The sequence below is a fragment of the Leucoraja erinacea genome, chromosome 1 (genome assembly GCF_028641065.1).
Source record: "Leucoraja erinacea ecotype New England chromosome 1, Leri_hhj_1, whole genome shotgun sequence".
Taxonomy (NCBI): domain Eukaryota; kingdom Metazoa; phylum Chordata; class Chondrichthyes; order Rajiformes; family Rajidae; genus Leucoraja; species Leucoraja erinaceus.
This window is the reverse complement of record NC_073377.1, coordinates 95,506,087-95,529,935: the sequence shown is the minus strand read 5'-3', so window position 1 is coordinate 95,529,935 and position 23,849 is coordinate 95,506,087. Positions and strand designations below refer to the sequence as shown.

Here is a 23,849-nt window from a genome sequence, read left to right as displayed (position 1 = left end):
AAAATAAAGCATAAATGCATAAAATAAAGCATAAAAAGTTGTATAGAGTCCGTGCAGAGAGTGGTGAGGACGGCTGAAAAAATCATTGGGACTTCTCTCCCCTCAATCAGGGACATTGCGAGCAAACGTTGCTTGTCTAAGGCCAGCAGTATTATAAAGGACCCCACACATCTCCATCATGGACTGTTCACTCTGCTGCCCTTGGGCAAAAGATATCGTAGCAGAAGGAGCAGAACGTCAAGGGTTTGCAACAGCTTCTTCCCACGAGCCTTCAGACCTGAATGCCATGTAATGGGCCGCCACCATTATCTATTTTATCTTTTTATCCATTTTGTCTTTTTACCCATTTTATTCTTCTGTTTAATTTTGTGTTGCACGGGGAGCCAAATGCAACGGAATTTCATTTAGAATTGCATATATCGATGTATTTCTAAATGACAATAAAGTTTTGATTGATTGATAAATCACGTACCGATATTATGGAATACGAGGTTTTTCAGTCTGAGAAACTAAATTTATGTAATTCTGTACAAATTTCCAAATTCTACGTTACAAGTGGTTTACATTTTTTTAGCAGATTTGTTTACAGATGCTGCAAATTATTCAGGTCAAAATGGAACTGTACAAGAGTTGGACATGTTCTTAGACACATGTATCTAAAGTGAAGTTTTAAAGTAATGTTTACATGATAATCCTTTATCAAATATTTGCCAACGTGTTGAGGTGATCAAAGAAATATGGGCTATAGATGGGCTGGTAATGAATGTATAATATTGACTTTCATTTGATGACTGAAGTTTGTTCCTCTACGTTTGATGTTGGAGCACAGTGTAGCTATGTAACTGATCTGCTATTTAAAATATTTGGAATGTAGAATGTAGTTAATGATGTAATCCTAATGCAGTTGTTACCATTTGCTCTTCTCAAACCCCTTCCACACTCAAATTTTATTTTGCATCTGAAAATCTTGGATGAATATAGTTTTCGACACTTGAAGCAGCACTGTTGATACCACCCTGCTAAGCTGAAAATGATCATGGCGTAAGCTGCCTATCCTGTTTTTTTTAATGCTTTGGAGTGGAAATGTCACTCGACAACCCAGCAAGTGGAATCAGTTGCTATTGGTTCTGTTTGGGTCACTGGATTTGAATATCAAGCAGTGTCTATGATGTCTGGCTGACACTTATTTGAATGTCTGAATATGTTCAATTTAACTTCCTTTGACTTAGCAGTAGCAGAATGCTTGGAATCTGAATCCCAGCATCTAGAGCCACAGCTTAAATGCTTTGCTGTTCCAGCAGACTTTGAGACAGTGGTTAAACATAGTGCAGGAAATGAAGTTGCAGCTGTCAGACATATCGTTTTCCATCTGTCCCGTGCCAAACCTACAAGATAATGTGAGCTGAACACCCAGTGCCCCTAAAATAAAATGGGCATTTTTCCCTTTTCCCTCTCCAATAATCCTTGAAACTTGTATCATCACACATCTGGGTGAGAGGAATGTTGCACCTGATGTTATTGAACACCGGCCGAGTTTAGCAGATCTGTATGTCTTAAACCAGTCAAACCCTTGTGATGTGTGTGAAGAGTAAAAGGAAATGTAGTATTTTGGTAACCAGGCGAAGAGGGAGCACTTGCATATGAGTAAGATGCTGGCCAGATACTCGTATGAAATTCCTTCCTTATTTTGAAGTATTGTTCTGTATTTGTTTTAATTTTCCAGTATTAAATCTGTATTGATATTGGGGCCGGCCTAAATAAATTTGTTTGTGCTTCAGCATTTTGAGGTGGACTGCAATATTGGAGCTTATGTTCATGCCATCTGTGTGCCTTCAGCTTTCTGCATTAGCAGCTTGATCACAGGCTGGCTACACCAAGAATTATACTTCAGTAGTTGTCTGTAAAAGTGCTGAAGTCACAAAATGGTGTTTTACAGATGCAAGTTTTTTATCTTTATGCTTGCAGTTTCCCACTGTCACAGAATCCTTCCTGTTGAAATTATGTCTAGAGAACTATTGCACAGTCACTTCCAGGGGAAGATAATCTTTTTCTTTTAAATTGGTCATCTAATTTTTCTTTGTCTTCAGACCTTGCCCATTGTTTCTGCTCTGGGCGTTTTTATTTTCATTGGTTCTGGGAGACATTTCCTGAGGGTTCCGTCGTGCCAGAGGCAACATGCCAGTTGACTTGTTGCTTTGCACTGCTGCTGAAGTTGATACTGTTAACAGTGGCAAACCGAATGCTGGTTTGCGTTTTGTGGGCGTTGACTATACCCACACTGAAAATAAGAGTGTATAAGCAGTCCCACCAAGTAAAGGGGTCACTGTTTTTTGTAGAACTTCCAACCAGCTGCCTATCAAACCCCCCTCTCCCGCCTGTGATGTCCTATTACCTGCCGTAGATAGACACAAAATGTTGGAGTAACAGGCAGTGGGTCAGGCAGCATCGATGAAGAGAAGGAAATAGGTGACGTTTACGGTCGAGACCTTAAATTCAGAGAAGCGGGAAACTAGAGGTATGAAAAGGCTCAGAACAAATCAGAGCCGACTCCAATGACCAAGGAAAGGTGGAGCCCACACTGGTCCATTGTTGGCCGTGGAAGAGGTGATAATGGGATACAAACAGTGAAACTAGCAGAATTACTAGGGTGAGGCAGGGACAGAGAGCGAGAAGATGCAATGGTTACTTGAAATTAGATAAATCAATATTCATACCGTTAGGTTGTAAATTGCATAGGCCAAATATGAGATGCTGTTTCTCCAATTTGCATGTGGCATCACACTTTGACAATGGAGGAGGCCCAGGACAGAGGCACTATGAGAGTGGGAAGGAGTTAGAATGTTTGGGAACTGGGAGATCGCATAGACCAGGATGGACTAAATGTAGGTGTTCAGTGAAAGGACCGCTGCACAGTTCCTGCATCTCCTCTTTTCCAGCAATCTTCTCTCCCCTTTTCTCCCCCTCCAACCACCACAATCAGTCTGAAGAAAGGTCTCAACCTGAAACGTCACCTATCCATGTTCTCTGTGTATACTGCCTGACCTACTGAGTTCTCCAGCACATTGTGCTGTTTTTTGGCTATAGAAGAAGAGGAGGTGGAGAGAATTGAACAAAAATGGTGATAATAATAATTTAGTTGTATAACTTTCCATATTGTATTTTGATTCAAAGATTCAAACTGAACCCAAAATAAAGGTAACATTCTTGCAAGAAAAAAAACCATGCCCACACAATATTTCCATCAAATCCCTCCTATTTGCCACTACCACTTAATTAACGTGTTCCTTTATTGCATTTCACACTTTGGAATACAATAATTCATCCAATCTATTGTCTGTTATTACATCACACTACCAGCTGAGCACCGTACTTATTAACATGGGCCATTCCTAAGCAGAATCTTGGAATGTTGTCTCCTCCCATCTTACTGGATTCATTAATTTTTTTTAAATGGAGGCGTTTTTAATAAATTACTGGTGTCTCCTCTAAATGGTGGTGATGGTCGATGAGGAACATTCTTGTGTTTAACGCATCGGTGCTTTTTGGATTTATAAATGGTGGGACTCACTGTATCCTTTCACGCATAGGTTGGTCATATTTCACTATGACATGAGGATGATGTTTGGCACCTTGAATCGATGCTGGTTCTCAGAGTAGTTTCTCAAAGCAATTCCATCAAACCCACTTATTTCTTCGTAACTTATTCTTTCTTCACATTGACTCCACCATAATTCCCCTATCATATTCTTGTCATTAGGAAGAAATTATTAGGGTTTATAAGTGCTCTCTATGCCCGGGGTTCTTCACAGCCGATACTTGTGACATGCCATTATTATCCCTTGTCAATTCTTCCCTTCCCTCTCGGTCCACCCCCTCCCCGGGCACTTTCCCTTGCAACCGCAAGAGATGCAACACTTGTCCCTTTACCTCCCCCCTCGACTGAGTTCAAGGACCCAAGCAATCGTTCCAGGTTCGACAGAGGTTTACCTGCATCTCTTTCAACCTCATCTATTGCGTCCGCTGCTCTAGATGTCAGCAGATCTATATTGGTGAGACCAAGCGGAGGTTGGGCGATCGTTTCGCCGAACACCTCCGCTCAGTCCGCAATAACCAAGCTGACCTCCCGGTGGCTCAGCACTTCAACTCCCCCTCCCACTCCGTCTCCGACCTCTCTGTCCTGGGTCTCCTCCATGGCCACAGCGAGCTGCACCGGAAATTGGAGGAACAGCACCTCATATTCCATTTGGGGAGTCTGCATCCTGGGGGCATGAACATCGAATTCTCCCAATTTTGTTAGTCCTTGCTGTCTCCTCCCCTTCCTCAGCCCCCCTGCTGTCTCCTCCCATCCCCCAGCCTTCGGGCTCCTCCTCCTTTTCCCTTTCTTGTCCCCGCCCCCGATCAGTCTGAAGAAGGGTTTCGGCCCGAAACGTTGCCTATTTCCTTCGCTCCATAGATGCTGCTGCACCCGCTGAGTTTCTCCAGCTTTTTTGTGTAACCTGCCATTATTGATGTTGTGTAGGACTGGTGACAGGAAAGCACCGGCAAAACATCACTGTGATGAATAATGAATCAGTTTAGCGTTTGAATAGTGTTGTTTGAAAGGTAAATATTGACCAAAATCAACTCGCCTGCTCTAGGCAGTTTGATAATGATCAAATACGGCAACATCGGCTGACTTTCACCGTCTTGACTGATGGATCCTACGTCGGTTTGTCCTATTCAGATGTCTGCCAAGATCCATCTGATGTTTCCTCTAGGAAGCTTCACTAGCTCTACATGCCCCGGATTTCAACCGCGATTCTTCCTGGTCGGCCTGGGTCAGGAGCTATCCAGTGTCATTGGAGAACTACAGTATTTCACTCTGTGCATGCAGGTTATGGATTATAGTAACTGCTTGCGCACTTCTGTAATGAAGGGTTTTTTTTGTCTTCCACAAGAACACCTGGTACTGGTGTTGACAATGACTGCAGATGCTGTTTCTTGAGCAGAACCCAGTCAGGCATCATCTGGGTTTAGAGGGGATGGGGGGGTGGGTGGGAGATATCACTTGAGGTTGGAGAATTCAATGTTCATACCGTTGGGTTGTAAGCTAACCAAGCGGAATATAAGGTTTTGTCCTTCCAGTTTGCTTGTTGCCTCGTTTTGGTAATGGAGGAGCCCAAGGAAAGAAAGGTCAGATGGGAATGGGAAGTGGAGTTAAGATCCAGCAGGCATTGGTAGACAGAGTGTAAGTGTTCGGCAAACGGTCTCAGCGATGTAAAGGAGGCCACATTAGGAGCAACAAGTTCAGTGGACCCTACCTCCTCTTTGTTTCCCTTGACACTTGCTCCCGTTTCTCCCACCATCTCCCACCCCACCTCTCCCTCCTCCCAGTCACCCTGCTCCTTTCCTCTACCTTGTACACCCATTTCCCATTTACGAGTCCCCTATTTCCCTTTAACCCATCGCCCACTTCCCCTCTTCCCCCTTTCCTTCTCCACTCAAATCCCTCCCTCCAGCTTTATATTTACTTCCTCTCGTTACTTGACACCCATTTCCTTTTCACCTCGAGCCTTTGTAACTTCCTCCATCCATCTCTCATATAACCATATAACAATTACAGCACGGAAACAGGCCATCTCGACCCTTCTAGTCCGTGCCGAACACGTATTCTCCCCTAGTCCCATATACCTCTCAAACCCCCCTCCCCCACCCATCAGTATCGATCTATCACTTGTTTGGCATTGTCCTGCCCCCACCTTTTTTTTTTAAGCTTACCACCCCAGCCCCACCCACGACAATCAGTCTGGAATGGTTCCGACTGGAAACATTGTTTGTCCATTCCCTCTCCAGATGCTGCCTGACACGCTGAGCTCCTCCAACATGTTGTGGTTTTTGTATTGATGGCGCTGCATTTTCTAGGAAACGTGAAGAAGGGTCTGGACCTGAACGTCACCTATTCCTTTGCTCCATAGATGCTACCTCACCCACTGAGTTTCTCTAGCATTTTTGTCTATCAAGGAAACATAATATCTTTTCTGAATTGATTTCAGAAATAGAGATCGGAAGGAGTCACTTGCATTTAAGTTGAACATAGTACTTTAGAATCAATAAAACACTTCTTGGAAATGTGATTGTGCAGCTGAGGGTGACTGTGACTCTGATTTGGCAGTTCACCCTCTCCATTGCAATGGAGGATTAAGCCAGATCATGTACCCAACTCTGCATTCAGAGGTGTGGGGCTTATTCAGGTTTGTGCATGCAATTTAACCCTTTGGATCTCTTATCCCTATTTTTAATGAAGGCAGGGCCAGCATGTGAGTGCTCAAGAAAAGACTACCGTATTTCCCGGCAATGAAGACGCACCCCTATTTTGAGTCGCTAAAATTTGAAAAAAGGCTGGCGGGACAGGATTGTGGGTTTGGTTTAGTTGTGTAGACAGGATCATGTAGTTTTCTGCAGTTCCCAGATCCCTCGCATCCCCTGGACTGGCTGCAGTCCCCAAGTCGCCTGCGAGCCCTGGGATTGGCTATAGCGCCCAGGTCGCTTGCGAGCCCCGGGACTGGCTGCAATTCCCAGGTCGCCTGCGTAACCCGGGGACTAGCTGCAGTTCCCCTGTCCGGTCCCTGAGGCTGCTCGCAGCCACCTGAGATACTGAGTGAGTTGCTGGCACGATCCCTGACCCTCTCCTTCTCAATGCTCCTGCCCACCCCGCAACTTTACCCCTGGCTGGGACTGGCTGTAGCGCCCAAGTCGCCTGCGAGGCCCTGGACTAGCTGCAGTTCTGCTGTCCGGTCCCGGCAGCCACTCGGGCTACTGAGTGAGTTGCTGGCACCATCCCCGACCCCCTTCTCAATGCTCCTGCCCTCCCCGCATCTTTACCCCTGGCTAGACTCCCCACATGCTGTGGAAGGAACTCTTTCCACCACCCCCCCCCCCCCCCCCCCCCCCCAACGGTGCTATCATTTTACAGCCACTGTACTGGGGGATAGCCAAGTCTATCTTTCTTGGTTAACAATCTAACCTTCGGCCTCCAAGACGCAGGTCAATTTTCGGGCCTTATTTTAGGGTAAAAAATGGCGTCTTCATTGCCGGGAAATGCGGTAATTACTTGTAATCATTTTCATGGAAGTACACATAAGCAACCTATCTCTGCTTCTTCCTGAAACATCACAGAGGCAAACTGCAACTGATTTGATTTGATTTGATTTGCTCTATGTGATGTCAGCTGAGAACGCCGGTTGCAGCAAAGGCTATGGAACAAGACAACATTTCAGGTCTCTTATTTTAGATGTGCTTCAGACGTGTCAGTACCTCAGACTGAACTGTTACATTTAACATTTACCTGACGATGTGCGAAATTGTCCAGGTATGTCCTGTCCACATATAGCAGGACATCTTTGACCCGACTATTTTTAACCAAATGTGCCTGTTCTCAATTAGCAGCAAGTGATGGAAGCCATCATCGATAGTAAAATGAAACAGCACTTACTCACCCATGCTGCTTTTGGGTTTCACCTCCAGACTTCATTATGTCTTAATAGAAACATGGACCAAAGAGCTGAATTCCAGAGCTGTGTTGAGAATGACTGCCCTTGATTATCAAGGCAATATTTAAACCTGTGTGACATCAAGGAACCCTGGTGCACTGGAGTTGAATGGGGGTGAAAGGGAAAACCCTTGAGCAATTGTAGTTATATATGACATTAAGGATGATGGTTGTCGGAAGTCGATCGTCCCATATGCTTAATCGCTGCTGGCGTTAAATCACAAAGCTCCTTCCCCAAGCAGTCAATGGAGCATTTTCATCAGAATGACTGTAGTTCAAGAAAGCAGTTCACCAAGATCTTCCACGGGGCAAATGTAAATGGACAAATAAGCACTGACCTTCCCAGCAATGAAATCCAACATTTGGTCACAAAAATTGATTCCCTCTCCCCTGACTCTTGACCTGAAATGTCACCCATTCCTTCTCTCCAGAGATGCTGCCTGTCCCGACTGAGTTACTCCAGCATTTTGTGTGTCATCATTGTTAATGAATGTTGGATGGAGCACAATAAAGCAGCTAAATACTATGCTGCTGTCTCTCATCCATACAGTTTGATGCAGCATTTTGTATCCTAACATGCATGAATCCCATCCACACATCAGTACTGCAAGTATGGCTCTACATCAGCTCCTGATTGCCAAATGTTTCAGTTTTAAAATCCTAGTACAGTGCTCACGTCCCTTTTTAAGTTCAATGTGCTGCTTTAGTTGCAGCCTCATGTGAACTGTGATTTTCATCCCACCACCAGACTAGGTTCTGAGCTGGGGAATTCTCCCCTTTGGGCGTCTTCAAGCCCCTTTTAATATGTTTCTTGAAACCTTCATCACTGTTCCAACTTTTCAGTTCTCCTTTGGTTTCTCTCTTGGCTTGGTTTCAGTTTTTGTCTCTTTGCATCCTGGCGAGTCAGAGGCACTGTGTAATGTGTGGAGGAGTTGTCATCATCAACCACTTGCAGCCTTCCTTCCACCCCTCAGCCCCAGATGAACCTGTTCCTCCCCAGATATGTCGTCTCCGAACTGAGGCAGAAGGTGACTTTCAGTGTAGCTGTGATATGGTCTGATGAAAAGTAGAACATAGAACATTACAGCACAGTTCAGCCCACAATTTTTGCACTAAGCACGATGCCTAGTTAAACTGATCTCATCTGCCTGCACGTGATTCATATTTCTCTATTCCTTGCACTTCCACATGCCTATCTAAAAGTCTCTTGCATGTAGTACTATTGTACCTGCCTCCACTACAACCTTCAGCAATGCATTTGCACTAATCCCATGTATTCTCCCCAAGTTACCATTAACTCCCCTAGATTCTACCATTCAACTATGTCTTATGCAGTATTTACAGTAGCCAGTTAACCTACCAACCAGCACCTATTACAAATATGGCAGGAAATAGAAGCACCCAGAGTAAAACCACTTGGTTAGAGGAGACCATATAAACTCCATAGTGACGGCACCGAATGTCAGAATTGAATCCATATCACAGAAAATATGAGACAACAGCTCTATTAGATGTGTTCCTGTACTGCACCTATGTCTAATTCATTTAAACACATTTTAATGAAGAAAAACAAGGTGCTACTGGACAGCAATGGTCTTCAGTGGCATGGGGTGTGAATTTCTTGCTCTTGTTTCATGGTTTCTTGAGGTCTGAGTACCACACTGCAGTGTAAGTATTGTTAAACCCTGGTGTAACTATTTTGTTTTAGACTTAAAAGTCGAGTAATACTTCATTTAACTGTTTCAACACTTCAGATTCAGAAAACTTTATTGTCTGTCGTAACAGAAAATCTTCTTTGACGTGGCTCAACATACAGACAGGACAATGTACTGATAAGCAGTCATACAGCACAGATTTCTGCGAGCACACACAGTGTGTATCGATCTCAAAAGCAAATACAAAGATTAAAAACTGTAAAAATAGACAAGATAAAAGTTGTGGATACGTGTAAAGTGACAATGCGTCAGGGTTAATTTGTCCATTGTTCATTTTTTATTTAAGCTGTTTATGGCAATGGGTATGAATGAGTTTATGTGGATGTTTTTCTTGGATAGGGGGACTTTATATCGGCAGCCTGATGGCAGAAGTTGGAAAGACTTGTGCAGGGGGTGGGTGGGATCCTGTGTAATGAGATTGGCTTTCCTTTTAACTGCCTGGGTGTGGAGTACTGATAATTGATTTTGAGTTTTGCCAGTTATTTTGTTTGCCTGATTGATGATCCGGGAAAGCTTTGATTTTTTAATATTTTGATTTTTTTGGGGGGTGGATAGAAATGGAAATGTGACTGATGGCCTGTTGGGAAAGTGTTTAATAGCTGAAATTCTTCTCTAAATCCTGAACCAGTCAGCCAGGCAGCACTTATTTCAGAGATAAAATATTTTGGTGATTAGTAACTTCTCTTGGGCTATTACTCAAACCATTGGAATTCAAGCCTAACTTGTATTGCATGTGGACTGTTCAGAATAACGGTGGACTCAGTTTGTTGACAATAGACAATAGACCATTGACCTGCTTTTCCACAGGATTAAAATGATGCTTTTTGTTTCAATACATTAATTCTGGTGCTGGATGAACAAGCACCATGATTAGTTTCTCATTTTAGAATTGAAGATTCCAGTTGAATGCTTTTAATTTAAAGTGGCAACTGCACTGGCTTGGCATAGCTGGCTGCTTTATTTAAACAAGGGAGGTGAATGGGGGTCCTCTTGTTTCTCCATTGAAATAGCCCTTGTGGGAATGTTCTTGTGCTCGGTGATAATTGCATGTTTGCTTTGATTGCTTTCTTCCATCACCTTTTAAAGGGAATTCTGGCTCTTGGGGACAACTATCAGAGTAGTCTTGCACAATACTCTTGCACCAATATCAGTGAGTGTTTGGCTTGTAAAGTGGTATGCTGAGTTTGGAATGTGTTTGAAATATGGGTTGAGGACAGTAATTTGAGCTTTTAGTTAAATATTAAGAGCATGCAAATTATTTCCAAGTGGTTAAAAAAGAAGGTTTTGAGGTTTTTTTCTTCAGAAATAACAAAACATGGGTTGCCAATGTAGGAGATGATGAAAACCTGTTGGATGTGATGACGATTGACTACATAGAGGCTTCTGATATTTATTTTATGTACATCGATCTATCAAATCTACAGAGTAATTAGCAAAATCCCTGTAGAAATGCCATAGAGGGAGTACAGAGAGGATTCACCAGACTGATTCCTGGGATGTTAGGACTTTCATATGAGAAAGACTGGATAGACTTGGCTTGTACTGGCTAGAATTTAGAAGATTGAGGGGGGATCTTATAGAAACTTACAACATTCTTAAGGGGTTGGACAGGCTAGATGCAGGAAGATTGTTCCCGATGTTGGGGAAGTCCAGAACCAGGGGTCACAGTTTAAGGATAAGGGGGAAATCTTTTAGGACCGAGATGAGAAAAACATTTTTCACACAGAGAGTGGTGAATCTCTGGAAATCTCTGCCACAGAAGGTAGTTGAGGCCAGTTCATTGGCTATATTTAAGAGGGAGTTAGATGTGGCCCTTGTGGCTAAAGGGATCAGGGGGTATGGAGAGAAGGTTGTACAGGATACTGAGTTGGATGCTCAGCCGTGATCATATTGAATGGTGGTGCAGGCTCGAAGGGCCGAATGGCCTACTACTGCACCGATTTTCTATGTTTCTATAAATAGTTGAAAATTGTGTACCTCCCTGAATGGTCTGAAATCGCCAATAGAAACTTCAATTAATATTTTGGAAATTCATTGCTATGTATAAATTGGCTTTGTGAAATTGCCCACATATTCCTTCCAGGTGAAGCAGTGATTCACTTACATTTCTAGTCTACTGCTTTGGGTGCTCACAATTTGGCCTCTTCCACACTGGGTGATCCAAACACATCTTGGGTGATTGGTTTTGCCCCGAAACGTTGCCTATTTCCTTCGCTCCATAGATGCTGCTGCACCCGCGGAGTTTCTCCAGCTTTTTTGTGTACCTTGGGTGATTACTTTGTGGGGCATCATGCACATACTGCTGGGTTGATCCGAAGATTGCAGTTACGTACAATTTTAAATTTTGCAAATGCACTCCCATTCTGACCTGTCAAAAGAACGACATCTTCACTTTAGCACTTTGTAATGTTCTGGAAATGAGGCTAGAACTTGGGTAAACTAGCCTCATTGCTTTCCTTATCGTGCCTGTGTCCCTTTCATTCCCTGTTTCTTTAAAATGCCTTGCTGAGGGTTAGTACTAGTGCTTCTTATCTGGAGGACTGTCTCCTGCATCCATTCAGAACTCACGATTCCATTAACTTTACGTGCACCTTGCTCTCAAATCCATGGACTATCTTTAACACTTCTCTCCCCCTCTTGATCTCTGTCTCCATCACAGAGGATAGGCTCTTGACCGACATTTACTGCAAGCCTATCGACTCCCCACAGTTATCTGGACTACACCTCCTCCCACCCTGCCTCTTTCAAAGACATCTGCTCCCATGTTGGTGCTTTCCATTCTAGGACATCCTAGATGTCTTCTTTCTTAATAAACGTGGCTCCCCTCCCCCCTGCTGTTCTAGTTCCCTCACCCTCTGTGGTCTGTAGTTCTGTTTTTGCTCCTCCTACCCCCCCCCCCCCCCCCCCCCCTCTCCTCTCCCGAGGTGCAACAAGGATCGTTCCCCTGGTCCTCACCTTTCACCCCACGAACCTCTGCATCTAACACATCATCCCATCAACCTCTGCCATTTCTGTCACCTCCAACGTGATCAATTACATTTTCCCCTCCCCACCCCTTTACGCCTTCCACTGCATCAGCCGTAACTCCTTGCTTCACTCATTCCTCTTCCCCCACTCCCCCCTATACCCTCCGCTCACCAGCTACCTTCCCCTGCAACCGCAGGAGATATGACACCTGTCCCATTATCTCCTCCCTTGCCTCCATCCAGGGTCCTACTGCATCCGGTGTTCCTGTTGTGACCTCCTGTACATCGGGGGGACAAGCATAAACTCAGCGACCATTTTGTCAAACATTTGCACTTGGTCTGCCTGAGAGAGACCTCTAAAAATTATAGCTGATAAAATCTATTAGTATTTTAAATTTCAAGATCTGGATGATTATTTTTGTAAGCTTTGATCTGCCTGTCCCGCTCCAGGTTTAAGCAGAACGCTGTCAGTTCAATGCGTGGGAATTTAAACGAAGCGCTGTCGGTTACAGCGCTATGGGTTCTCAATATAGCGCTACCGGCTGGAGCGTTATGGGCTTTCCACATAGCACTATGGCCACAGCGCGATGGGTCACAGACTGTTCAGGAAAATTCTCGTATAACAATGAGTCTTTGGAATTCTCTTTCTCAGTGGAAGTTGAGCTTTTGCTTATTTTTCAGGCAGTGGCAGAGTTCTGGATAATCCTAGTGGTGAAAGGTTACCAGGGGGGTTGCAGTTACATTGGGATTGGCCATGATTTTACAGAATGGTGGGTGGTCTCAAGGGGGAGAGAGGGAGGGGTGGAGAGAGGGAGAGGATGGGGTGGAGGAGAGGGAGGGAGGGAATAAGAGAGGTAGGGAGAAAAAAAGGAAGAAGGGGAAGGGTGGGAGGGAAATAGGGAGGGAGAGAAAGAGAGAGGGAGGGAGTGATGGCGGGAGAGAGGGAAGGAGAGAGAGGAAGGAGGGAGAGAGTGAGGGAGCGAGGGAGGGAGAGGGAGGCTTCCAAAATGACTTCTACATCATCATCTGGTGCTAAAAGCAGGAAGCAGCCGTTCAAACAGTAGTATACAAAGAGATGGCAATGAATGCATTACTTAGAAGAAGACATGTCAATTGGTAGCAAAGTTATGCATTCTTGTACTCTCACATGGGTATGACCGTACATTAAAAAAACAAACGAATATAATGCAAAAATATACTGATTTCCTCAGCAAAATACTGATTTTCAGGCACTACATTATTGAAATGCTCTGACAAAACTTGGCAGCTCTGGTCCTGACCCAAAATGTTGCCTGTTCGTGTTCTCCAGAGATGCTGCCTGACTTGCTGAGTTACTCCAGCACTTTGCAAATTTTGTTTTTGTAATTTCTTGTTTTAACTCCTTACCACTTGATCTCCCTTAATCTCCTTTTGGTCTTCTGTCTCACACCTTGCTGTGTCCCCTCCCCCTTCCCCCTTTCTTCGAAACTGTACACCCTCAACTCTTCAACCCCAGTATGTAGGAAGGGTCATTGACCTGAAACTTAAACTGGTTTAGATTTTGCTCTCAAAGATAGTGGAGTCATGGGATATAGGGAGAAGGCAGGAACGGGGTACTGATTACAGATGATCAGCCATGATCATATTAACATAGAAACATAGAAATTAGGTGCAGGAGTAGGCCATTCGGCCCTTCGAGCCTGCACCGCCATTCAATATGATCATGGCTGATCATCCAACTCAGTATCCCGTACCTGCCTTCTCTCCATACCCCCTGATCCCCTTAGCCACAAGGGCCACATCTAACTCCCTCTTAAATATAGCCAATGAAGTGGCCTCAACTACCCTCTGTGGCAGAGAGTTCCAGAGATTCACCACTCTCTGCGTGAAAAAAGTTCTTCTCATCTCGGTTTTAAAGGATTTCCCCTTTATCCTTAAGCTGTGACCCCTTGTCCTGGCCTTCCCTAACATCGGGAACAATCTTCCTGCATCTAGCCTGTCCAACCCCTTAAGAATTTTGTAAGTTTCTATAAGATCCCCTCTCAATCTTCTAAATTCTAGAGAGTATAAACCAAGTCTATCCAGTCTTTCTTCATAAGACAGTCCTGACATCCCAGGAATCAGTCTGGTGAACCGTCTCTGCACTCCCCTCTATGGCAATAATGTCCTTCCTCAGATTTGGAGACCAAAACTGTACGCAATACTCCAGGTGTGGTCTCACCAAGACCCTGTACAACTGCAGTAGAACCTCTCTGCTCCTATACTCAAATCCTTTTGCAATGAAAGCTAACATACCATTCGCTTTCTTTACTGTCTGCTGCACCTGCATGCCTACCTTCAATGACTGGTGTACCATGACACCCAGGTCTCGCTGCATCTCCCCCTTTCCCAATCGGCCACCTTTCCTGTTTTTGCCACCAAAATGGATAACCTCACATTTATCCACATTATACTGCATCTGCCAAACATTTGCCCACTCACCCAGCCTATCCAAGTCACCCTGCAGTCTCCTAGCATCCTCCTCACAGCTAACACTGCCCCCCAGCTTAGTGTCATCCGCAAACTTGGAGATATTGCCTTCAATTCCCTCATCCAGATCATTAATATATATTGTAAATAGCTGGGGTCCCAGTACTGAGCCTTGGGGTACCCCACTAGTCACTGCCTGCCATTGTGAAAAGGACCCGTTTACTCCTACTCTTTGCTTCCTGTTTGCCAGCCAGTTCTCTATCCACATCAATACTGAACCCCCAATGCCTTGTGCTTTAAGTTTGTATGCTAATCTCTTATGTGGGACCTTGTCGAAAGCCTTCTGGAAGTCCAGATACACCACATCCACTGGTTCTCCCATATACACGCTACTAGTTACATCCTCGAAAAATTCTATAAGATTCGTCAGACATGATTTACCTTTCGTAAATCCATGCTGACTTTGTCCAATGATTTCACCACTTTCCAAATGTGCTGCTATCCCATCTTTAATAACTGACTCTAGCAGTTTCCCCACTACCGATGTTAGACTAACTGGTCTGTAATTCCCCATTTTCTCTCTCCCTCCCTTCTTAAAAAGTGGGGTTACGTTTGCTACCCGCCAATCTTCAGGAACTACTCCAGAATCTAAAGAGTTTTGAAAGATTATTACTAATGCATCCACTATTTCTGGAGCTACTTCCTTAAGTACTCTGGGATGCAGCCTATCTGGCCCTGGGGATTTATCGGCCTTTAATCCATTCAATTTACCCAAAACCACTTCCCGGCTAACCTGGATTTCACTCAATTCCTCCAACTCCTTTGACCCGCGGTCCCCTGCTATTTCCGGCAAATTATTTATGTCTTCCTTAGTGAAGACGGAACCAAAGTAGTTATTCAATTGGTCCGCCATATCCTTGTTCCCCATGATCAACTCCCCTGTTTCTGACTGCAAGGGACCTACATTTGTTTTAACTAATCTCTTTCTTTTCACATATCTATAAAACCTTTTGCAGTCAGTTTTTATGTTCCCTGCCAGTTTTCTTTCATTGAATGGCTGTGCTGGCTCGAAGGGCTGAATAGCCTACTCCTGCACCTATTGTTTATTGATTTCCACTGATGATGCTTGTCTGCCTGAGTTCTACCTGGTCTATTTTTGTTGCCTAAAGTTTAAGTTGTTATTGTGATTGGGGTATACATTTTGGATCTATTTGCAAGCTAAGCAGCTATGCAATGAACTTGCATTTGGAAAAGCATGTTGTTCAGAGTTGGACCAGAGTGGTTGGCCCAATTGTTTCATATGGCCTAAATGTTGTAGTGTGAAAACAGCAGAGGGAAAGTATGAATGGACACATTAGAAGAACCATAATAATGTTACTGCTGGCATATTATTTTACATTTAAATAGCATTCATAGGCATACATAGTTCATTCGTGCAATCCAGGCTCCTCCAAACATCAACACTTTTTTACCTCACACCATTTAAAAAAATCAAAAAAAAATCTGGATAATTTATTTTTATAAATTTGTAAATCTTTTTTTCTTAATGTAATAAAAATGAGCTGCAGATGCTGGTTTATACCAAAGGTAGACACAAAGTGCTGAAGTAACTCAATAGGCCAGGCATCATCTATGGAGAAAATTAATAGGTGACGTTTTGGGTCGGGACCCATCTTCAGGCCCCCAATGTCACCTATCCATTTTCTTCAGAGATGCTGGCTTGCTGAGTTACTCCAGCATTTTGTGTCTATCTCATTTTTTCTTAGGTTGCCCATGTTTCCCCTGCAGCCTCTGTGCTAACTGGCTTTGCACAGGATTCAGTTCACCTGTAAGGTACCCATGCTAGATTTGGACATGGAGATTTGTTATCGATTTCAGTGCAACTGTGCTTAAGAGAAGAGTAGACACTCTCAGAATTTGTGGAGGCGAGGACAGCTTTAATGCAGGGCAAAATAAAGAAACTTGCTTGTATTAACAGGAGACACCCTGCCAGAGGTGGATCTTGACTTCATTTCCATGGCATCTGCAAATAAAGTCTAAATGGTGAGGCGGGGGTGTAAACCATTCACATTTAGATGTTGCCATCAGAGAAAGCCACTACTGCAAATATAAAAATAATAATAGCTACTGCAGCAATGGTGGAGTTTGCATGTTTGGAACTTTTTTCAGTAGTAATATTATGAACCCCTCATCCAGTACAAATAACGGTGGGGGTGGTGCAGAGGCGATTTACCATGCTAACAGCTCATACAAACACTAGGAATTAATCCAAGCATAATTCTACAAAAAGCGTATAACACTAGATCTAGAACAAGACTTCTACCTTCACAAAGCAGGCATAGTTGTTAGAAGAACGGTCACAAATAGAAAAGACTCCGTCTGCACTTTAATATTCTTGCCTTTCTAAATATGTTGTTATCATCAATCTTTCCCATTTACTCACACAACTTGCTTTGATGAAGAGAAATAAATGAGAAGCAGGTATAAGAAATCCTTTGTTTTGTTTAAAAAAAAAAAAAAAATCTCCTTTTAGGTGAAGTCTTTTTGATAATTGTCCAAAATATCTGTTGTGGTTTGTGATGAAGATCTTTTCAAAGGTTTCCACAGATTTATCTCCAAACAATTAGACTTCAGACTTGTGCAGTCAGGCAGACCACTGTAACCACAACAATGTGTGGTATGTGTTGTTGGCATTGGGTGGTTAGAGTATTGTAATTTTTAAAAAAGTGAGTACTCTATCAAACACTCAGCAAAGAGTGGTGTAAGAGATCTGGGTTTACTTGAGAGAGATCCTTGCTTACGAATTTGATTGAAATTGTTGAAGGTTCCTTAAATCGATGCAAAGCCATCCGAAAATATTTGGCCGTTGACTAGTCTCAAGTTATAGGAGTAGAATTAGGCCATTCGACCCATCGAGTCTACTCCGCCATTCAATTATGGTTGATCTCTGCCACCTAATCACATTTTCCTGCCTCCTCCCCTTAACCCTTGACACCCATTCTATTTAAGAACATGTCTATCACTGCCTTAAAAATATCCACTGACTTGGCATATTGAATAATTTTGTGATAAATACTCAAATTAAGGACCAGCTGCAGAAAAATATGCTGCAATAACTGCGGAGATTGAAATGAATGTACAAGTGTGTATCTATCGTAATCTTAGCTTATTTCTGTTCATTGTTGGTGGGCTGTATTTCACATTGATTTCTTGCCTCTCGTAGAGACAGCCCTCAGGCCCAACTTAGCTGACCAAGATGCCCAGTTAATTTAGTCCCATTTACCTGTATTTGATGCATGTCCCTCTAAAGTTTGGAGTCTAAACCTATCCTACCCATGTGTCCTATTCACGCCTAAACAAATATCTTCTAGGTGCTGTTATTCAATGTGCCCCATCCACTTCTTCTGGCAGTTTGTTGCATATACTCACCAGCCTCTGTGTAAAAAGGTTGCCCTTTAGATTCCTATTAAATCTTTCCCCTCTCACCTTGTCGCTCAAAATAATAATTGCAAGGAATATCAGTTGTTATAAGAATGTGCCTGTTTTACTTCATTGTATTTTATGCTACTTTACTCTGAACTTTATTACCCTCTTGACATCTTGTAAACTCAGTTTTATATTTGTGTTAATTACCTTGGCGTTTTTTGCCATCTTTATTTTTGTCCCCTTTCTCGCCAGCTTGGAATTATTTTGTTGCCGCTATCACAGTCTGTGCACGCGTTAGTTGTCATGAATTAAACATGAATTTGTTGGATATTAAATATGGTGAACTCGCTGACCAAGCTTTCAGATGAGCAGTATGTAGGTAAATTATAGATTCTGGAATTGCCTTCCTAAACCTTTTTTCCTCTCTCCTTTTTAGAATGTTCCTTAACATTGAGTCCTTGACTCAGCTTTGGTTTATTTGTCTTTGTATCCTTACTGGCCTGAATAAAGTTCCCTGTTTTGCTTATACTGAGGGTGGTACAAGAACAGAAGTTATAATAGTATCAGGATTTATTTTTTTCTTAGCTTTTGTGTGTGTGTGTGTGTCTGTATACATATTTCCATAAAGTTTAATTTGTCTGCTATTGCTTGTTTTTATATGATCTCCAAGTATTTCTCATGTTGGTGGGGGTTTCCTGCTGCTTAGAACAGCCTAACAAGCAGCCATCCATGTGAACAATCTATGGGAATTTGAAGTAATGTAAGTTTAAATTCTTGGTTGTCTAGTTCCTCTTGACCTACATGATGTGTAAACACTGTCAAAGACTTGCATTCCAGAGAGCTCTCTGTAATGGGAAGTTCAGATAGTATGAAGAAGTTGGCTCTGGATAAATGCAGTGCCTGAAATTCTTCCCAATGTTAGATCCTGTAGCTATCAGAGGCGCTCTCGAGTAAATTTAAATACATTCTACCTGTGATTTTTTTCCCCCCCTATTGTAGCAAACAAGAAACTCCTGTAGCAGTATCAAATTGAGTCTTGCTCATAACTGTCAGCATCGAATTGATAAATTTTGAATACAGGTCTACCCCTTGTGATTTTCGTAATTCCCCCCGTATTTTAACGGTTCAGTGGCAAGTGCTCGCAAACAAGAAACGCCTCAGGCAGTGATTTTTCAATGTAGGTTTCAGTGAGAGGCAAACTGACAAAGTCTTGAGTTTGTGCTCATAACTGTGGGATCAGCATCGAATTGATCCACTTTTGTTAACCCTCCAACTCCAGAGGAATCCGCTCCCTGGTGGGCCGCTACGGCGATTTTTGATTTATTTCTGGTTTTGGAGTTGGAGTTAGTTACTATCCGTGCTTGCAGTGGGCCTGGGGGTCGGTTTAAATCGCAATGGCTTCTGGTGGTCATGTCTCTCACAAAGGTTTCCCAGTCCCGCTCCCCGATCCCGCTATTCAACAAGTGTTCACATGATCTGTATCCGCATCATAAGCTGGGCTGACATTTTGTTTCTTAGTGTACATGGTCAAGTTCCGCTCCCCCCTGTAAGGATCCACAGTAGATGTGCATGCCCCCATGTTCCCAGTGTGGACAGGGGGGTGGCCATACATAGTTCATCCGTAACCCCAAGACCAAGACGAATTTGCATACTTAAAGTTCGTGTTCCTCTGGAGTTGGAACGGGGCTGGGCTTTTCGGGTCTCTGGTCTGGGCGTGGGCATAGGGTGACCGTTTCTAAACTGGCACTAAACTAAGATTTAAAAAAACAGACAAAGCCCCTGTGCCGGTTCTTCAAAGGGGAGGGAGAAGGGTCCCAAGCCAGAAGAAGGGGTGTAGGTGGGGTGAAACTGAAGGGAGTGACATTGCTCTCCCTGAGATGACTGCCTCACGACCTGCTGAGTTACTTCACCACTTTTTAACTCGTTTTTTTAAATCTTAGTTTAGTGTAGTTTAGAGATAGTGTGAAAACAGACTCTTCGGCCCACCGAGTCCACACCGACCAGTGATCCCTGCACATTAACACTATCGTACACACACTAGGGACAATTTACACTTATACCAAGACAATTAACTTACAAAGATGTATGTATGTCTTTGGAGTGTATAGGTAGCATGCGAAACTGAAGAGACTTTTCGAGTCTGGGCGAAAACCACTAAACTGATCAAAAAAAGACAAAGTGATTCTTCAAAAGAAGGGTCCCAACTCGAAACATTGCTCTCCAGAGATGCTGCCTAACCTGCTGAGTTACTTCAGCACTTTATCTTTTTTTAAATCTTAATTTAGTGTAGTTTAGAGATAGTGTGAAAACAGACTCTTCGGCCCACCGAGTCCACACCGACCAGTGATCCCTGCACATTAACACTATCGTACACACACTAGGGACAATTTACACTTATACCAAGACAATTAACTTACAAACATGTACGTCTTTGGAGTGTGGGAGGAAACTGAAGATCTTGGAGAAAACCCACATGATCATGGGGAGAACGTACAAACTCCGTACAGACAAGCACCCGTAGTTGGGATTGAACACGGGTCTCTGGCGCTACAAGTGTTGTCAGCGCTGTCAGGCAGCAACTCTACTGCTGCACCACCGTGCCGTGCCGGCCCTATCTATGCACTTTGTGAACATAAAGAAAAAGCTACTAATGCTGGAAATCTGAAATTAAACTAAAACAAAAATCACTGGAAACTATTGAAAAGTCTTTTGACTTAAAAGCCACATTCCATCCCGAAACATAATCTGTCCATTTCCTCCACACCCGCTGCCTTGCCCACCAACTACCTCCTTTTTTGCCTTTTGCGCAAGATCCAAGCACCCTTTGAATGAGCAGATTTTATACAATATAGATGATGTAAACAAATGTTTACAAAGTATTCCGCTACAATGGGATTCACTGTAAAATTCGATTTCCTCTTTGTCCATAAAACTCTGTCTTTTGTTGACCTGTTGAGTGTTTCTAAAGCTTTGTTTCCATGTCTCTTCCAAGCATCAGTAGGTGCTTCCTGTTTTCAACTGGTATCATTAATAAAAGGAAACCAGACAAATACCTTCCTCCCCAAGACAGGAGATTCGAAGGTAATTAGCACCACTCCCAGTGACGTTGACATTAACTACCTTATCATAGGCTGGGGATTAATTATACAGCTCTCCTTGGCTGTGGTCATTCAGAGCTTGAGCATACTGAACCTTTTGGATGACCAGTCAATTTTCTAATTATATCTTATAAATTAAATCTCTTTTGAGTGTCAGGGACCCTATAAAATATAGATACAAGGAAATTGGGTTTAAATCTGGTTTACTATAAATTGTGAAATGCTTTCCGGAGGCACTAAATACTTGTAAAGTGTTAACTCTAATTTTATTTTCTTATGCGACTTTGCCTATACTGTACATATTTATTTTTCACAACAAAACACAGACAATTAACAATTAGATGTGTTTAAAGGGAAGCAATGAACAAAAACTGTCACCTGTTTTATGATTTTTATGACTGAATTGGTAAGGGTGCTGAAAGTGACCCTGTAATGTGACTCCGAGATTGGACACTTTGGGTCTAGTTTACTGTAGTTGTGTGGATGCGTTGGAAGGAACTGCAGATGCTATAGACACAAATTGCTGGAGTAACAGGGCTGAAGAAGGGTCTCAACCCAAAACGTCAACCATTCCTTCTCTCCATAAATGCTCCCTGTCCCACTGAGTTACTCCAGCATTTTGTGTCTATTTTTTGTCTAACTGTTGGATGAACAGCAAATCAACTTCTAAGGTCATGAGGAATAGGAGTAGAATTAGGCATTTGGCCCATCAACTCTACTTCTGCAATTCAATCATGGCTGATCTATCTCTCCTTCCTAACCACATTCTCCTGCCTTCTTCCCATAACCTCTGAGCTGAAGTCTATTACAATGGAATAGCCCACTGGCACTTGGTCTCATGTTCTATAATTGTATAAAAACTGACAGTTGCCAAAATGTGGCTTGTACAAATGAAGTTGTCCTCTTTGTCAGCCTGGATGCTGATGAGCTCTACGCATTGAGAATAACAATTTGTGGCAAGATTGATTTTTTTTTTTCCTTTTTAATTTCCTTTCCCTACCTCACTAATGTTTTCAAACTCATTTTTGTTATCGATGCGGCAAAAATGATCACCTGTAATCTGTTCCTCTGTGCGTGTGTTCACTGTGTGCAATAGAGTGCAAAACCAATAAATTGACCATGATGTGTTTCCTATTATTCCATCTCCAATTTGCTAACTTAGTTCCAACCAGCAATTATATTGAATCCTTTTCTGATTTCCAGTCTGTATGGGACCAAAATTCCGAGCCTTTAACTTTGCTGCACATTGTGAACGAATGAACAGTGGAAGAGATTCGAAAGCGCTGCAATGATAATTTTGATTTGGATTTATAATCATGTTGTACAAATTAGAAAATGCATAAAACATCCCACTTGTCGAGCAAGTAATTTAGTATAATTTAGTTAAGCCACAACATTTTACATAGTTATAAACTATAACTATTTACAGCTCTGGCAGCATGTCCCGAAGAAACCCAACCCAGCCTGTCTCAATGACTTTCGCCCAGTGGCTCTCACACCCATATTAATTAAGTGTTTTGAGCGGCTGGTTATGCAGCATATTAAAAATTGTCTCCCTGCCGACCTAGACCCACTGCAGTTCGCTTATAGAGCCAACCAGTCCACAGAGGATGCAGTCTCCACGACACTCAACCTCGCACTGTCACATCTCGACCGGAAAAATACCTATGCCAGGATCCTCTTTATAGACTTCAGCTCTGCTTTTAATACAATCATTCCACAGCAGCTGGTGGAGAAGCTGAAGCTGTTAAGGGTGGATACTGGCACTTGCAACTGGGTCCTTAACTTTTTATCACAACGGCAGCAGACAGTCAGGGTGGGCAGGAGCCGAGCCCAAGGCTGTGTCCTAAGCCCCCTGCAGTTTAGTCTGCTTACACATGATTGTACTGCTAGACTCAGTAACAACTATATCAACAAGTTCGCTGATGACACAACAGTGGTGGGTCTCATCAGCAACAATAATGAGTCGGCGTGCAGGATGGAGGTGGAGCTGCTCACAGGATGGTGCAGATCCCACAACCTCACTCTTAATGTGGAAAAAACTAAGGAGATGGTGGTCGACTTCAAGAGGGCGGGAAAACAACACCACACACCGCTGTACATTGATGGAGCTGCTGTGGAGAGGGTCAGCAGTGTGAAGTTCCTAGGACTCCACCTGCCGGATGACCTGACCTCTATGACCAACACCACAGCAGTGGTCAAAAGAGCCCAACAGCGACTCCACCCTCTCCGGAGACTAAGGAAAGCAGGTCTTGCCACTGCCCATCTAAGAACCTTCTACAGGGGCACAATCGAAAGCATAATAACCTACGGCATCACTTCCTGGTTCGGGAGCTGCAAGGCTTACGAACAATATCAACTAAACAGGATAGTGAAGATCGCCAGCAGGATTATTGGTGCCCCACTCCCTTTCCTTGAATGGAGATATACAAGAAGAGGAACATCAGTAGAGCCATCTCCATCATCCAGGACCCCTACCACCCATCCCACCACATCTTCTCCATTCTGCCATCTGGGAAGAGGTACAGGAGCATCAGCTGTAAAACCAGCAGGATGCTCCACAGCTTCTTCCCACTGGCAATAAGACTGATTAATGGACTTTGTCCCCTCCCAAAATATCGCTCACCAACACATCCAACCCCGCCCATACTTTGACAGTTAGGCACCT

General features: G+C 43.3%; 1 protein-coding gene across 7 annotated transcripts in view; it reads left to right on the top strand.

Annotated features, from left to right (window-relative positions):
- Nucleotides 1-23,849, top strand: part of LOC129699649 (septin-11) — an 80,667-nt gene that overhangs the window by 4,025 nt on the left and 52,793 nt on the right. For 5 of the 7 annotated variants that reach the window (XR_008723902.1, XM_055639658.1, XM_055639639.1 and 2 more), the window contains exon 1: nt 20,958-21,164. The exons of the other annotated variants lie outside the window; for them this stretch is intronic. Coding sequence is in view for 4 of the 5 variants with exons in the window: in XM_055639658.1 (XP_055495633.1) it covers nt 20,973-21,164 (192 nt within the window). In the remaining variant the exon portion in view is untranslated. Of the gene's footprint in view, nt 1-20,957; nt 21,165-23,849 lie in introns of those variants that run through there. 7 annotated transcript variants of the gene reach the window in all.